Raw genomic sequence first — 18,144 nt, 5'->3', positions numbered from 1 at the left:
CTAAGAATCAGTGAATGGGTATGTAGTAACTGGTATTGGTGTGTATGGTTTCAAAACTGGTAGTCTGTATTTTAGAATGGGTGTATTTAAGGTTATATTAGTGTGTGAGGAGGTGCATCGTATTATCACATGGATGATGTCAACAGTGATGTAATTTGAGATGTCATCAGTGATGTCACTGACCATGCCATGAATGATGTAATATGTGACGTCATGAGCAGTGCATTGCGGGGGCGCGAGTTATAGTTAGCTGAACTAACTAGAACGGTGGAATTTCTACGGTTTTGTACGAGTAAAATGTCCAGCTAACTATAACGCCCCTGAAACCTATGGTTTTTCAGTGAATTTCTAAGGTTTTTTAAATGCAAATTTCTAACTGTAACTTCTGTAAAACCTATGGTTTTTTCAGTGAATTTCAAAGTTTTTTTAATATTAAATCTTTTTATTGAAAAATTGGCTCTTTCACAAAGCATAAAATTCCCATCGTACAAAGCATAAACAATGCTGCAGAGGTCTCCAGCAGCATAATCAGGACACATCCAAATATTAAGCCCACACGGCCCATAAGTCTCCTTATATACGCGGTACAGCTGCTGGGCCAGGCCCACTATCCAAGGAGCCAAAACAAGAAACAACCCCACCCCCAACCCCCCCATTCCCAAACCACCCCCCTGCTTACCCTCCCCCCCGTTCCAGGTCCACAGTCCCACAATATCCATGCATCCAATCATATCGGCACGATTCAGGCGTCTGTCTGCGATAAGCATAGCAACCGCAAGTATCGGGGGCATGTCACCTCCCTGAATTCTGTTGCCAACAGGGACAAGAAGGGCTGCCACACCTCCGCGTACTTAGCTCCATCCCCCGCTTTAACCAGGGGCAGTTTTTCCATACCCAGGACTGACCAGAGACGACACAGCCAACCCTGAAGAGTAGGGACATGTGAGGTGCGCCACAAAGCCAGTATATTCTGAATGGCAGAGCCCAATGCTATCGCAATTTGTCGGCCCCTGCGTGCTCTCAAAGGGTAGGTGATAGCATTGGGGAGCCCCAAAAGAACATAGGCCAGGAATCTCGGGATGTCTGTTTCGAAGTGTGCAGCTATCTCAAGGATCGTCTTCCAATAACGCTGAATGTGTGTACAGTCCCACAGGAGATGTGTCAATGTGCCCCTCTCCCCGCATCCCCGCCAGCAGAATGCGTCCCTGGTGTGATCCATCTCATGCAACCGTTAGGGCGTGTAATACCAGTACGTCACCAGCTTAGTGAAAGTGTCCGTCAACCCCATGTGATAAGCGGAGTGTCGGGCACGGTAGCAGATGTCCTCCCACTCGTTATTGCTCAGGCCCGTCCCAGCTCTCTCTCCCACCACGACCTTCCCGCGTTATAGACGTGGGAATACCAATCCAATAACATGCAAAATAGGTCCGATATGAGTCGTCTGTCCGCCTTCCGTGTAATGAGCCAGTATTCATACTGGCTGAGCTTCCGATCTGCTCCCTCCGGAACCTGGGGAATGAGTGCCCAATGACGCACCTGTAAATAACAGAGTCTCTCTGTTTCCTGCAGACCATAGTCCCGTCGCAAGCACTCGAAGGGTGTCACCCCTTCTCCGGAGTAGAGGTGAAATAAAAATCTACAGCCTGCAGGGCGCCAATGAGCGAAAGCCCGGACATCTCTACATGGTCCAAAGTCCGGGTTCTCCAACAGTGGCGTGAGCAGAGATGGAAAAGTCGTTAAGTCGTGCCGGAAGCTAGTCTGATCCCACACCTCAAGCGGGACTCTCGTAATATAAGAAGCGTACAGGTTAGGAGGCCGGTGCTGTCTGCGAAGGAAGGGGACTTCCTGCAGCGGGCGGCCCGCCACCGCCTGATTTTGGAAAAGCCAATGCCTTTCCGACTCCCATTTACTCCATTCCACCAGGGTCCGAAGTTGCGTCGCCTGGTAGTAGAGCAACAAGTCAAGCAGCCCCAGTCCACCCCTCTCAGGGGTGAGCATTGCCAACCGCAGCTTCATCCTGGGCCCCCTCCCATTCCAGATAAACTGCGCAAGTTCTGACTGAGTTTGGCGGATCCAGCCTTCAGGAGGGCGAAGCGGAATGGCTCGGAATATATACAGGATCAGGGGGAGAATGGTCATCTTCACCGTGGCCACCCGACCCAGCCAGGAGAGTAGGAGATGTCGCCAACTCCCCAGTTCTGTGCGAAGGGTTTGGCGGAGGATGGCGTAGTTGATACGCACCATATCATGCAAGGTTTCCGCCAGCTGTATCCCCAAATATGGGACTGCCTCTAGCGACCAGCGGAAGGGGAAGCGCTCCTCCAAGGAGGCACGAGTCTGCTCCTCCAGGGACAGGTCAAGTGCCAAAGATTTTGTCATATTAACTTTGAAGCCTGATGCCCCCGCGAACATGTCTAAGTTCTCAATGCTGGCCGGCAGGGAATCTCCGGGGGTGGCAAGGGAGAGAAGGACGTTGTCAGCATATAGGCTGATTGTATGAACGTACGCCCCAAATTTGATCCCCTTCACTCTCGGGTCCGTCCGCAGAGCCAGTGCCAGTTGTTCCATATATAGCACAAAGAGTAGGGGGGAAAGCGGGCACCCCTGCCGAGTCCCGCGCTCGATGGGAAAACGAGGCGACGAACATCCGTTAAAGCGCACTGTCGCCGTTGGGAAAGTGTAACAATTCAAAACCCACGGCGATATTTGACTCCTAAACCCGCTTTTATCAGCACTTGCTCTAGATACGGCCAGTGGACCCGGTCGAAAGCCTTTTCGACGTCGATCGCCAGCATCATGTACTCTCCTGGCAATCTTGTGGCACGTTCAACTAAGTGGAGCGCTCTCTTAGTATTGTCGGCAGTCTGTTGTTCTGGAATACATCCTTCCTGGTCTGGGTCGATCAATCCTTGCATGAGCGGTGCCAGCCTTGCCGCGAGGATACTGGTGTAAAGTTTAAGGTCCACGTTAAGGAGGGATATGGGCCTGTAGGCTTCACATTGTGCCCGGTCCTTTCCCGGCTTAGGGATGACGGATATAGTGGCGTCCAATAAATCTCTCAGAATAGCCCCGGGGTCTGAGAACGAATTAAAAAGAGCGGTCAACAACGGGGCTATTTGTGGACAAAAGGTTTTGTAAAAAATTGCGGTAAAACCGTCCGGGCCCGGTACCTTAGCCAATTTAAGGCGCAAGATCGCTGATATCACCTCTTCAGGACGGATCTTACTGTCCAGCATCTCCGACTGGACTGTCGACAAGGTCGGAAGAGCAACAGACTCTAAAAAGGCCTCACCATCCGCGGGGTCAAGCCGGGCCCGACATATAGGGACATAGCTATTGCTATGTCCCCGTCTTCGGTCACTCTACACCCCCCCTGTGTGATTATCTCCTGTACCGTGTGCCGCTGATAGCCAGAAACCGGTCCTAGGATGCTTGATTCCGGTCCAGGAAAGACATGGCTTGGCAGTTCGGGCTGGACTGTTCCCATGAGGCACAGGGTCAAGGCTGATTTGCATATGGCCATGTCTGAACTGGGGTGGTGTGGAGTATAAAAAAACAATGGATTTAGGCCCAGATCTCTGTACTGGGGTGAATGTATGACATTGTTCTGCATTCTGTCCATCAACTGTTGTTTTTGCATTTGTCACCCCGAGTGGGATGGGTATGCTCAGATGTGAGTCACATGCTCTACACACCACTGGAGTCAAGCTATCCTGGCTGAAGAAGGCTGATAGCCAGAAACCGGTCCTAGGATGCTTGATTCCGGTCCAGGAAAGACATGGCTTGGCAGTTCGGGCTGGACTGTTCCCATGAGGCACAGGGTCAAGGCTGATTTGCATATGGCCATGTCTGAACTGGAGTGGTGTGGAGTGCAAAAGGATGGATTTAGGCCCAGATCTTTGTACTGGGGTGAATGTATGACATTGTTCTGCATTCTGTCCATCAACTGTTGTTTTTGCAGTTTGCAGACGCCCTCACCTGTCCCCCCGTGTAATACATGTGCCGCACCCTCAGGGCCGCAAAATCAGCCCGATCCTGGTCTAAAGCCGCCAGTTGTTGACGCGCCAGGCACAGCTGCCTCCAAACCTGAGGCGCCCCTGTCCTCTGGTGTATCCGTTCCAGTTCTCGGGTTTGGGACGTTAGCTCCTCTCTTTTGCGCACCCGTTCTACATTTTCTGCTGCCGAAATTGCAATAAACTCGCCCCGAAGTACTGCCCTAAGAGCCGCCCAGTGCGTCGTCAGTGAAGTGTCTGCAGTCTGATTGTGAGCTAGGTAGTCTGTTATGGCCCCTTTCATTTTGTCCACCACGTTCTTCCGATGAAGTAGCTTATCGCGCAGTCTCCAGCAGCACGCAGTGCGGGTGAGGGGTGGGAAGGAAAACGCTACAGAGAGCGGCGCATGGTCTGAAAGCGCTGCTGCCCCTATTTCTATCTTTGACGCCAGCACTGTGAGTGAAGTAGAAGCTAAAAGGTAGTCTAGCCGCGCATATGTCTTGTGGGCGTTAGAATAGTACGTGTAGTCCCTGACTCCTGGGTGAAAGCTCCGCCAAAGGTCAATCATCCCCAACTCTTTCAATCTGCATCGCCCTCCCTCCGATAGGGTGCCTGATTGTGAGGAGCGCTGCCCCGACCTATCCAGAAGGTTATCAAAGACCAGGTTGAAGTCGCCCCCAACTAAGATGTACCTATCAGGCGACGCGGCGGCCTCGCTGAGCGCTTGGTGAAAAAACTTCTCCTGCCCCTCATTAGGTGCGTAGACTGAGCTGACTGTGAAGGTGTTGTCCCCTAGCGAGAACCTGCAAGAAAGCAATCTCCCTCTGATGTCAGCTCCCTCCTGTAGGACCTTACCCTTGAAATGTTGGGCCACCAGTATTGCAACCCCTGCTGTCTTCGTGGGGGCTGAGGAAAAAAATTGTATCGGAAAATGGCGTGATTTCAGCCTATGACAATCTTTGGGCAACAGATGTGTCTCCTGGAGAAGGCAGATATCCGCTTTCGAATTCTCCAGGAGCGACAAGACCGCCCTGCGCTTTACGGGATTGTTAAGGCCTCGCACATTCTGTGTGAGGAGGCGCAGTTCAGTCACCGGTATAGGTAACCCCCAACCCCCAGCGCTCTACAACACCGTTCACCACCATTCCCTCGGCCTGCCCCACCTCCTTTAACTGACAGAGCCATCACCAAATGCCCCACCAATGCCCACAGCTAGCCTCCTGGGGCTCCACACTATCACACACACTCGGACCTGGAACCCACCCCAACAATGCTACCCCTGAAAACTTGCATGAAGAAAAGAGGAACAACCCCCCCAACCAGAAACCCATAGTCAATGTCCATCATCCTAGGATGATTGTTAAAGTGTCACCTCAGGGTAGTTTGTCCGTACAAGAATCGTGATCTCCCTTCCCCCCGCCGACAGCGGGAGCCATCTTCACTATAAATGCCCAGCCATGATGAGACTCGGTTCGAACTTCAGCTGGGGTGAGCCACATCCGGACTGGAGGACACCGCCTCCACCGCTGCTCGTTGACCCTCTATGATTGCTGCCACTGGAGGTTTACGGATCCGCCGCCTTCTGTATTGGTGCTGCCACCGGGGCGTCCCGTCATCACGCTCCGGTGCGGGACCAGCTGTTTCCTCTGTCTTCTCGGGTGGGTAAATACCCAGTAAGCGACATGCCTCCGTCAGGGATCTCAATTGGAACAGCTTGTTGTCCTTTTTGAATATCAAGCGGAAGGGATGCCCCCAGTTGTAGGGGATGTTTTGTTGCTGGAGAAAGGCCGTGACTGGTTTGAAGAGCCTCCGTTTCTGCAACGTGATAGCAGACAGGTCCTGAAACAAGACTGGGGTCTGTCCCTTGTAGGAAAGAGGATGCAGTTGTCGTGCTTTCTGTAAGCTCTCTTCCTTGGTGCGGAAGTCCTGCACACATGCTAAGATATCAGGGGGGGAGGCCGAGGGAGAGCCCGGCGGGCCCACTCTTTGAACGCGGTCTATACGTATCTCAGTTTCTGGAGAACGTCCCAGAATGTGGTTGAAGAGGCCGTTGGTGAAGCCCAAGAGGTCCTTTGTGTCGTCGGCCATTGTCACCGCCCCGGATGCGGACGTTATGGCGCCAGGAGCGATTCTCCAGGTCTTCCATGTGGGCCTGCAGATCCACGTGCTGATCGTGAAGTTGGATGACCTCCTGGCGCAGCCCCTCTATCTCCAAGTCCCTGGAGTCACTCTTGGTTTCCAGGTCGGCCACCCGTTCCCCAATGCCGTCCATGTCCCTGCGGACCCCCTTGATTTCGTCTGCGAACTCCTTCCTTAAGGCGTGGATATCTTCACGTAAGGCGGTGAAGAGCGACTCCAGGAAGGCGTTAGTGATCAGGTCCTTGCCCTCCGTTTGCTCCGTCGCCGGTTGTGAGGCCCTAGTCGCCATCTCTTTAGTCTGCTAACTTGCCTGGGCCGTCGCGAAATGGTCCTTGACTGTCTTCTCCTTCCGTACTCTTGCGGCGGACATTGTCAGTCCCCCGACCGAGACAGTCGTGTTACAGAGAATCCCTGCTGCGCTATGTCGGCCGCCCCTCCGATCTGCTATTCCTCTCTGTAGGCCTTACCCGGCCCTCTCCGTAGCTCCACCGCAGTCTGCAAGCACGGCCCGCCCCTGGCCTCCTAATCTCCCCTCCTGGCCGTCCCCAGGAGGGCGCTCCTTCCGCTCCTTGCCACCACTAGGCTCCCGGGCGCCGCTTCTTCTCGCTGGAATGAGGACCTCGCTGCCCCAGGCTGCCAGAGAGGCACTGTCGCCACTTCCCATATGTCCCCGCGATCTACCCGGCACCTCTCGTCGGCCTGCTGAGGCAACCGCCTTCCGCCTCATGGAGCCCAGGGGGGAGCCAGATGGGCCGCCTGGGCGTTGGGGGTTCAATCTCCGTGGCCCGGCCTGAATGCTCGCCTGTAGCGTCCCAGAGGCCGAGCCAGTTGTTGGGGGGGGGCCCACTGCCCCTGCCGTCTGGGCCCCACTCCATCCCCGCCAGTCCTGCCATTCTTCGCTCCTCTTGCGTTGCGCGGCCGCTGTCACGCGGGGCTGATGCAAAATGGCGGCCTCCACTCCGGTTCCTGGGGGCCAGACCAGGCCGACAGCCGTCCCCCCTAGACCACCCCTGCTCATCCGCTCTCCGTTCACCGCATGAATGTGCGCCTCGTCTCCACTTTGCTGCCTCCTCCTGCCCCCCAGGACTCAGGGCGTCCACCGCTCCGGGTCTCCGGCCTCCATTGCAGCCGCTCAAAATGGCGGGCGGATACGGCGCCTCTGTCTCCCCTCACACCGGCGGGGGCCACCGCTTCTCTCACCTTGCATTACTCCCAGGCGGCCCGCACCCGTCCACTGCCACCACCACCTCGGGTCGCCGGCCTGCGCTGAGCCACACACCGACCGGGCTCTCTCCTCCGGGCTCAAGACGCGGCCCAGGCAGCCTCCGCTACGGCCGCGCTTTTCACAGCGGGCGTCCCGCTTCACTCCGGCACTGCCCACCGGCGTTTCGGTCCCACACCGGTTCCCGAGAGGGCGGCTCACAATTTCCGGCCCCCCCACAGCTGCTATAACGGGCTTGGGCCCGGGCTGATTATCGCTGCCGGCTGGAGCTCCGGGAAGGTGCGTCCGATCACGCCGCCATGTTGGCCACGCCCCCCTCAAAGTTTTTTTAAATGCTAATTTCTAACTACAATGTTCCTGAAACCTATATTGTTTTTTAAGTACATTTTAAAAAGACTGCTAATTAAGTTATAAACATTGTTAAATGATAACTTATAATTTAACAATGTTTATAACTTAATTAGCAGTAATTAACAAATAAGTGTAGAAAAAGTGTGACGCAGCACCTATGATACCTGACTCGAATAACAGCGTTCACAGTTCGATTCCCGGCTCCAGCTATGTCACTGTGGGCAACACCTTGCTTAATCTTCCCAACGTCCTCGAGCGGCGGCACACCTTTTTGGGGGTAGCTGTACGCTTTACAAATGCTGGTATTTATTTACTTTAACAGCAAAGTGATGACAAATATTAGCACATATTTGTTTTTCTTCTATTGTGAACGATATTTTTATTATGTCTTCTATTTAGATGTTTTTAGTCATGAGAATGGAAATTACACGGTTTGCCGGGTAACAGTTTTGAAGCTCTCCAACGTATGTACATATTAAGGACCTTACACGTGTTACGATCGAAATCAAAACCTTTATAGCTTCACATTTTGTAACTTTTCTCAACACCTGCACAAGTTAAACAGTTAAAACGTGAGCACGTGTAAACTGTAAAATGTGACATCTAAATGGGCGGAGCCGTATCTTCCTTCCATAGACTGCTCAATAACCAAAAAGTATTTCAACCACACCCGTTGTTCAATTAGTTTCGTTTTCGCAAGTTATTTACCCGTGTCTATTCTGTGATGCAGGTTCCCTTTTCTAGGATTGGATTATTCTTTTGCGGCAACAAAACATATTCCGGAGTTGTAAGTTGTTTGATTATGGCATAGTAGATATTTATAAAACGTAGCATTTTATCAATATTCAAACATTTATATTTAGAAAAAAGTGATATTGCTTGTTTTTGCCTTTTTTCTGTAACGTCAGCAGCTTGTTTTCAGAAACAGACAGATTACAGCAAACATTGCTCTTTTTCTGGCTCCTTTGAGCTTATATATTGTGACTTTGTATATTATAATATTGACACTGTACTTCACTTCAGAGGTGTTGGTGACCCGTCGGCGCAAACCCTAAAGATTTATAATTTAGGTAACAAGTGACACTATCCGTGGTAAAAGTGAACACTGCATTATAAGTAAACATTATTCCGCATTATATTAAAGGAAGCCCGCAATACAGCGCATTGTTGTTTTTCCAATATCATTTCCACAGCCTACTGAACCCCCTCCGAACATGAGTAAAGCCCCGGGGCTACGGGGGCCCCAGCAGACCCCCGGTATTATTTTTTAATGAATGCCCCCGGGATCTAGCCCACCCAGGGGCCTCATTAAAATGAAACGTGGGAACCCGGGACCCCAGCACAAATTGCGCCAAATGTATTTTGTTAATGCTTTTTTTGGCCCTGGGGGTCCTTCTGGGTCGCCCTGACCAGGCCTAGAGGGTCAGGGCGTTTCTACCCTGCCCCCTTATCTTGTTTTATATCTTTGTTTCTCTGTTTTCTTGTGACTCGCCTCTACCGAGTCACAAGATGGCTGCCAACACTTCCTGTTTGGAGTGTTGGTAACCAATCACAGTGAAGCTCGTGCTCGGGATTTAGGCTCTGCCCAGGTATCAAAACTTTTATTTTTCTAATTTCTCAGCAACTACTGAACGGATATACACCACTTTCTGATCGAAGCACTACCTTTTTGCCAAATTTGGGGTAATTCCGTTCAGTAGTTTCAGCTGTAGCCTAGTCCAAAGTTTCCTATGGGAAATTGATTTTTTGACTCTTATTTTTTGATTTTCTCAAAAACTAATGTTACAAGCTCTACCGTTTCCCCAAATTGGGGATAATTCCGTTCAGCAGTTCGGGCTGTAGCCCGTCACAAAATTTCCTATGGAAATTAACATGGGGAAAGCGCATTTTGGGACCCCCTTTTTCTCAGCCCTCGCTTGACGAATCACCCCCATCTTTCAGGATAGGAATTGACCTAGAAAGACTTTTTTTTGCTGAATTTCACTAAGATTCGTCAAACAACGCCAAAGTTATTAGCAAATCAAAAAATGCTTTTCCTATGGAAACTAGGTTCTAACTATAACTACCTACTGGTGACCGCCAGTATTTAATATGTATGTATAGATATATATATGTGTTTATGTATGTGTGTATATATATGTATATGTGAATATATATGTATGTATGTATGTATGTATGTTTAGGCATGCTGGAACTCTGCATCTATCACAGCTTCCCAGGAGTTCTCATTTAATTACTTGATTATTAAATTAAATATTGTAAATCTTTTTCAGATCGGGGCAGAATGAAAGATGAATAAATGTACAAATGGTTTTGCGATTTGGGACCTTTACCTCCTATTTAAAAAAAAGAAAAAAAGAGAGAGGTACACAAAGGAATTAGTCCTGATATTGTGACATTAATAATGTTTCCAGTCCTAAACCCACTGATCTTTAATTATCTTGAACTTCAACAACAGAAGAAGCGTTTTAATGTGTTCGCTTTTGAAGGTTATTGAGAGCTTTGGTGAAGCAGGACCACACCGTAAATTGGCAGTGATCTCATCCCGCCAAAGTCAGGGCTCCTTTGCCCCATTTCAAGGTGGTGATGCTGTAAGGTTTTCAATTGCAAAAAACACAGTTGATGGACAGAATGCAGAACAATGTCTTACATTCATCCCAGTACAAAGATCTGGGCCTAAATCCATCATTTTTTTGCACTCCACACCACCCTAGGTCAGACAATGGCTATATGCAAATCAGCCTTGAACCTGCGCCTCATGGGAACAGTCCAGCCCGAACTGCCAAGCCATGTCTTTCCTAGACCGGAATCAAGCATCCAAGGACCGGTTTCTGGCTATCAGCCTTCTTCAGCCTGGATAGCTTGACTCCAGTGATGTGGAGAGCCTGGGACTCACGTCTGAGCATACCCAGCCCACTCGGGGTGAAAATTGCAAAAAACACAGTTGATGGACAGAATGCAGAACAATGTCTTACATTCATCCCAGTACAAAGATCTGGGCCTAAATCCATCATTTTTTTGCACTCCACACCACCCTAGGTCAGACAATGGAGTGCAAAAAAACGATGGATTTAGGCCCAGATCCTTGTACTGGGGTGAATGTATGACATTGTTCTACATTCTGTCCATCAACTGTGTTTTTTGCAATTGTCACCCCGAGTGTGCTGGGTATACTCAGACGTGAGTCCCAGGCTCTCCACACCACTGGAGTCAAGCTATCCAGGCTGAATGAAGGCTGATAGCCAGAAACCGGTCCTTGGATGCTTGATTCCGGTCTGGGAAAGACATGGCTTGGTAGTTCGGACTGGACTGTTCCCATGGGGCACAGGGTCAGAGCTGATTTGCATATAGCCAGTGTCTAACCCAGGGTGGTGTGGAGTGCAAAAAAACGATGGATTTAGGCCCAGATCCTTGTACTGGGGTGAATGTATGACATTGTTCTACATTCTGTCCATCAACTGTGTTTTTTGTAAGGTTTTCAATAGCAGAGCCGCAGATGAGTCCACCTTCTGAAACTTTTGATGTAACAGCCTGTGCGTGACAAGGCTGCCAGGTTGTGGTGGTAGTTGACCTATATTATTTAGGGCACTGAACGTCACTATATTTCCCGGCCCTGGGCTCCAAATGGGAGACATGACAGTCCCAGGTAGGGAAGTTCAAGAGTGACCCCAACGCACAGGGAGAAAACTTAAGGGTCATTGTCTTTTTCAAACAAACTCCTGCTTGGAGAGTTTGTTTATTGGAAAAACATATTTGCCAAACATGCAAAACGGATATGGCACCCACTCTGCAAAGTTCAGTGCCCTTAGTGATTTGCCACACTGGTGGCTCCACTGATGGTACATAGTTCCTCGTCTGCATTTGACTTCCTTGTGGGGATCTCCAAATTTGGCCAGTGGTTCTCTAACAGAGAAGTGGAGACCATTAAATCTGCTGAACTAGCAGTCAAGCTGTCTAACAGTGAGTACATTACCACTTTAGATGCTAGCATAATTTAAGAAAAGATAAGATTTTTTTTGTACAGTTTTATTTTCAAAATAGACCAATGTAGTTCTCAAAGATATACACTGTCTATGAATATTTACAGTATGTCCTTAAAATAGCATTAGGCTGGGGGCATTTTATGAATGGTTATGATTGGAAATAAAATTCACAAGTATTAGATCAATGGGTTGATCATCTTCTCTAAACAGAGCTTACTGACCCATGAGTCAGTCAGTCAAATTACTTTATTCGTATTTCATTTTGAAAGACATAAAAGCACAGATCAAAATACATTTCCAGGTCAATAAATATGTAAATAAACAATACAAATAGTTTTACAACCTGATTAACTTTCTTGATCTAATCACACATTTTAAATAACTTACTAAAAGCCCCACTGTCAAAGCATCTCCATACATTGTAACTTTACATATGCAGCTCTACATTGTCTTAACCCGTACTGCTTCAGAATCGATAATAAAAACAATTTCCTTGGCAACGTGTAAAACCTACAAAAAAGGGCTACATGAAGTGTTGTTTGTGCCGAGTTTCCGTCTCAAGGGCATAATCCTAGGGTGTGAGACCACTCATGCATCACGGGAAAAGTTATAAGCCTGTGCACGATACCTAGGCGGAAACGTGTTAGTAACATCTGATCATACGGTCTTATTGCATAAGACAGATATGTCTGTACTCCTATGCATGTCAACATTATGTGGTTATCCATTACCGATTGTTTTTCTTTCTCCAGAAACCATCGCTTTTCCCCATGAACTTTGTGCACGTTTACAGAGCAGGCTAATCTTTGGTGAAAATAAACTTTCTGACTAAAAAGGCCGATTACGATACAGCCAGTGAAGGCTCCATCCCTTGATTGGAGCCTTTAGGACCGCATCGTTATGGGCCGGTCGGATTCCTTTCCGACCGCCTCATTTTGATGGAGGCGGTTGAAAGGAATCCGACCGGTCATTCCGGCTAGTTTCTGACAGGCTTGGATAACCTGTCCACCAGTTGGAATGCGGCCTGTAAACTCAAGGGTGACTCTTTCTGCCCTTGAGATTACAATGCATGGTTTCTGACATGGTCTCCATGCCAGTCTGTCCGACATAGAAACCATGTCGGAACGCATGTTAGGGGGCCCCCAGCAGGTCCCCCTTTGCTGCACGGCCTCCGGTAGGCGGCCAAAGGGACACCTATGGTGCCCTCCTGTTGATCCCTAAACCTTTTGCCAGGGACCTTGTGGTGTCTGCCACAGGGTGCAAGGATGAACTGCACCTCCCATTTCACCATGAGAGCATGCATTACAGCCGGTTTATGGCCACAATGCATGCTCCCATAGTAAAATATAGGAATGCGACAGAACAGTGTTCGGTCGCATTCTAATGGGGTGTTCTGGGCCGACGACCGGGTGTCGGTTGGTCCCATGACCGAGTCAGTGTCGGGCGCAAGTGATTCCATCCGACATTGTAATGAGCCCCAAAATATCCATAGCTACTATAAGAGATGTCACAGATTGACAAATACTAAGATGTACAAAAACAATTAAATCTCATTGCCCAGAAACACTGTAACTAAAATGCCAAGTCAAGTCCATGTCCAATGTAACAAAATCCCATATAGTATGGTTTATGCTTTCACCCACATTACACATAATATACACAGGACCGGAGCTACCACAAAGTGAGGTAAGATTTATAGGATCACCCGCAGGGACACAAGGGTGTTGTTTCAGATTTCAGCTCAGGAATGCAATTTTAATGTCAAACTATTCCTGGATATAGAGTTATAATTTCTTTGAATAAATCTACCTGTCTCTACTTATAAATAGGACATAAAACAGTTCAAAGGAAACATCCGAATACATTGAAAACCAAAAGGCACCTTGCATGTTACCCTGCTCCAAACTGGAATAGTCAAAAGAATCACCCTCAGTGAACTCATCAAACTGACTTGTTTCCAGGGGGTCATCAACTGGCATTTCATGAGGCTCGTCCACGGCAAGCTCCACCTCTGCAACAAGTAAGAAAAGGAAAATATGAAAGAAAAATATGGGCAGTTCTGATTCATGTATTTACTCTGCTATATCAAAATAAAAAGAATATCTCTATTTCACTGTTGATGTCGGTGAGTACTTGCTGACAAAAGGATCATTGCAGCCCTCCAAGGCTCACCCTTGCCCCCACTCTATTGAAAGGCAGTCGGTATCCATTACTTTGAAGCCACTGATTAGTATTTTATCCTTACAGGTTAAAGTGGCTACATGTTTGGCAATTAAACAATCTTACATTTAGAGGTTGTATCATATGTTGGCCCTTGGGCGCCTGAATGAATGATCAGACAGAGGCAGACACTAACTCCCTAGGTTTTAGCTTGGCGGTCTCAGAAGAACCGTCAACTCAGAACGTGCTCACCCCTTTTATTTTACAGGTCCCCATGAAATGAACCATCCTGCCAAAATCAATTGCTCAATTTAAAATGGTAGTTTCCGGTGCTCGGCACCAGCACTTAACTGTCAACACCAGCACTTATGACAGGCTGCCATATGCCTGCCTCATGGTGGCGATGTTTGTCTAATTTAGAGAACAGCATTATAACAGTTGTTTATTAATTCAATTTACATTACAAATGACTTATACAATACATGCCCCTAAGCCATTCTGATAGCTTTGGGGTCCTGGAATAGTCTAAAATGTCACACTTGCAGGTGTATGATAGTTATTAGTTGTATAGCTACTGTCACTGTCAGCAGTTGTAGGGGCAATCGATGGCGGAAGCTGCAGTAACTTTCTGATGAGGGCTCTAGCACTTATTTATTTACAAATTAAGTACTGGCCAGAACCAAAATGGATTTCAATCTGGAAGCCAGCTTTATAAAGCATGTGCAACACTACAGGCCCGATTAATCAGAATTTCATTAATGCATATTACATTTGTAAACTGATAACTTTCAGGTGATTTAGATGTGTCGTAAAATCAAAGGGGAAAAACAAATTAAGGAAAGGCAAGGGAGGAAAAGTGAGCTTGCCTGAACATTGAATAGAGTCAGCACTGAGGACTTTCATGGCCCCATGTAATATGCTTGTGGCACAAGCGATGCTTCAAAGTTCTATTAATAAACAAAAACTAATGGGTCTGATTCCACACCTATACATGACACATTTGAAACAGGGAAATAATTAAGAACACTGGAAATCTTTTATGTTCAGATCAGTTTTTATTAGAATTGTAACATCAGCAGGACACATAGTAACAATAGTTCATACATCCAAAATGTGTTGTGAAAAAAACATTTCATTTTGATTTTCAGTCTATGGATCGCTAGTCTAGATCAATACCACTCACCTAATAATTACAATCCTGGCCTCGCTACACAAAACAGAGGGGACAGTAAGGGAGGATGCAGGAGTTTTAGCATGTTTTAGGAGATATTATCAAATCTGTGTCATAAAAACATGTAAAACAACAGCGATAACTCACCTAGTCTTGCGTGCCCCCACTCACTCAGGGTCGCAAAGCCTCAGTCCCCAACCTGAGTAAAGCACACCTATGACCAAGAAGAACTCTGGTTATTTGTACCTCTGTCCTTTAATGAAGACAAAAAACCCTTGGCAACTCCAGTTGTGTGTACAGCTGCACTATAACGTATTTTTCTACCTTCACCCTAGTGAGGTGCCAAAATGATGAGTGAGGTCAACCCCAATGTAATAATCTCCCTCTTCAAAGCCTGCAGTTCCTACTTCCTCTATCGGATATTATGTGATAAATTGAAAGATGTGGATCCTCTGGTTGTCCCACATGGACCCAACTTTGGGGCTCATTAGGATTGCGGTTTTTCTGCATCCTCGGGGCCGGCGGAAGCCACCGCCGGCCCAGAGGATGCGGAAAAACCGCAGCGGACTGACCAAAGACCCACCGCCACATTAGGATGGCTGGTGGGTCCTGGTTTCCGTCCGCAGCTTTTCCGCCGCGGCTGGCTTACAACCGCGGTGGAAAAGCTCTAATCTGGTGACGGTGTCTCTCAGACACCGTCAGGCAGATTAGGATGGGATGTAAAACATGCTTTTCCGCGGCGGCTTTTCCGCTGTGGAAAAGCATGTGTAACTTCACTGCGGGGGCCCGTTGCGGGCCCCCTAGGTGAAGGGGGGGTGGGGTGTGCACATGGGGGGTACCTATGGTACCCCCCTGCATTTGTATGCAGAAAGCGGCAGGCACCGCGAGGTGCCTGCCTCTTTCTGCATGCAAATGCAATGACTGCATTTTTAACATTGCCGCGGGTGCAGCTTGAAGCCGCACCCGCCGCAATGTTAAAAATAGAGGATGTGACCGCCAGGGTGGCGGTCACATCCTAATCGCACAGGAGGGGACTCCGCAGCCCATGCGGACGTCCTCCCCTTCTCAGTGATCGCGGATGGACGCAAGTACGTCCGCGATCATAATCGGCCCCCTAATGTGGCTGTCTTGATAAGTTCTTCCCTCTGACTGATGGTACCCAAGTCCTCTATTATGGTTCCTCTCTCTTTCACAGAGTTCCTGAAACTCCCAGTAGGAAGCGTGATCACTCTTTGAACCTTAATCTAAAGGGGAGGGACACCCCAAAGACTTCCATATTAATGAATGAGAGCAGTAGGAATTTAATATTTTCAACTGCTGCGATCGGTGGAATCACTAATGCTTCGACCCTGTGAGCTCTTGCTGTATTCTCTATTTCTTTATTTTGAATTACAATGTACACATAACCGAGATTGCACTGTCTCTGAATGTTTTTGGGATAGTACTACTAGGTGGGGAGAGGTGTGGCACCACGACCAGGGCGACTGACGCTGGAATCTGGGGATCAGGGTTTGATGGCCCCCAGCGCCTGGAGACGCTTACGGGTGATTGTTCGCACTTTACAAATGGGGATTCATATTATTATTACTGAATATCAACTACAAAAATATCAACATACTACAAAATCGGAGCCAAATCTAGAAAATAATCCTATTGAGAACACTTTACTTGTAATTCAAACAAAACAAATATTGAATTAAAAAATCGACTTACAAAAATATCTACATGCAAAAACTATATGATATATAATTATAGATTACAATAATATTGATTTTTTTTAAAAACATTAAAATAACAACTATATTGAAAACCAAGTGTTAAAACACATAGAATATATATAGTTTAAATAGTAAATATATTGACTTAAAATTAATTGCAAACTTTATATTGCAGTTTATAAAAAATTATATAGAATAAAACATTTATTTGCAAAGCATAAATCTTTTTTTTAATAGCTATCAATTTACCTGAAAATAAAGTTAACATAATATATATTGATAAAACTGTTTATTTTCAAATGGTAAAATTGTAAACCAAAGACATGTACATTTACAAACATATAGAACAATTATTTAATATACTTACATCTTGGGAAACTAACTTATATTTGTTGAAGAGTCTATTTACTTAAGCAATTCAAAACTAAAAAAAATTGGGGAAAGCACTCAACTCTTGCATGGTTAGATGTACTGTTCTGACTCCAAACTATGCAGCATTGGGGAAACTATTGAACTCTTGGTGGGGATACGATTTTCTATTTCCACCCACACTGAGGAGGAGCTAGAGAGCAGTTTCTTGCGATCGCCAGAACGCTGTCGGCGAATTGCGTGTCGTACGAGACAAGCCAAGCCCAGCCACAAACCCCGGGCTTCAGGAACTGTGCTTTGGAGGGCTCCCGGCATCGGCACCCCCATCAGCACCGGTACCGGCACCGGCACTGGCTCCAAGCTCGTTTTGCTTGTGGGAGCTGGGCAGGGCCGGACTGGGAACAGAAACCGGCCCTGGCAAACTGCTCAGCCGGCCCCCCCTTGGAATGAGGGGGAGTGCAGCTGAGCAGTTTGCGAGGGCCGGTTTCTTCCGATTTTGTTACAGGGGGCCGATATTGCCAACCCCCTGTAACAAAAAAACAGCCCCCAGGGGCTCAAAACCGGCCCCCACCTAGCGGCCTACCGGGGAAACGCCCGGTGCCCGCTATGGCCAGTCCGGGCCTGGAGCTGGGGGCCGTGAAAGCTGCAGGCGGTTGTGGCGAGGCGAGGGAGCCGAGGGAGGCATTTTTACCAGCCATCGCAGACTCGGCAGCAGCAGGGACGCCGCGCTAAACTGCGACACTCCCTCCACACCCCCCTCCGCCAGGGGTCTTACCCTGCACCCCATCCGTGACTGTGTGTCGGAGCCGGAGAGGAGGCATAGCAGTGGAACTGTATATACAGTGAGCGCAAAGGGGGCAGCGCAGTGTAATCTTTTTAACTTGAATAGCAAAGCGGTGAAGTGTGAGATAAGCCGCCACCTACTTCAGCTGATTTGCTCCCTCCCGCTCCTTTGCTCTCGCTCTTAGACACATGAAGTGAGAAAAGGAGTATGAAAGGGATTGGTGAAGACGACGAATGAGAGCAGGAAGAGCAGAGA

The 18,144-nt window shown here is 48.1% G+C and overlaps 1 protein-coding gene across 4 annotated transcripts in view; it reads right to left on the bottom strand.

The window, feature by feature from the left end:
- The window catches only part of LOC147708329 (FERM domain-containing protein 6-like), a 649,337-nt gene that overhangs the window by 49,625 nt on the left and 581,568 nt on the right, over positions 1 to 18,144 (bottom strand). For 2 of the 4 annotated variants that reach the window (XM_086927042.1, XM_086927043.1), the window contains one exon: positions 13,570 to 13,698. In XM_086927042.1, coding sequence (XP_086783168.1) covers positions 13,570 to 13,698 — 129 coding nt within the window. The remainder of the gene's footprint in view (positions 1 to 13,569; positions 13,699 to 18,144) is intronic. The other 2 variants (XM_086927044.1, XM_086927045.1) reach the window with 1 other exon arrangement.

This window comes from Lissotriton vulgaris, chromosome 6, assembly GCF_964263255.1.
Source record: "Lissotriton vulgaris chromosome 6, aLisVul1.2, whole genome shotgun sequence".
In the NCBI taxonomy this organism is placed as follows: domain Eukaryota; kingdom Metazoa; phylum Chordata; class Amphibia; order Caudata; family Salamandridae; genus Lissotriton; species Lissotriton vulgaris.
This window is presented reverse-complemented; position numbering and strand designations above follow the sequence as displayed.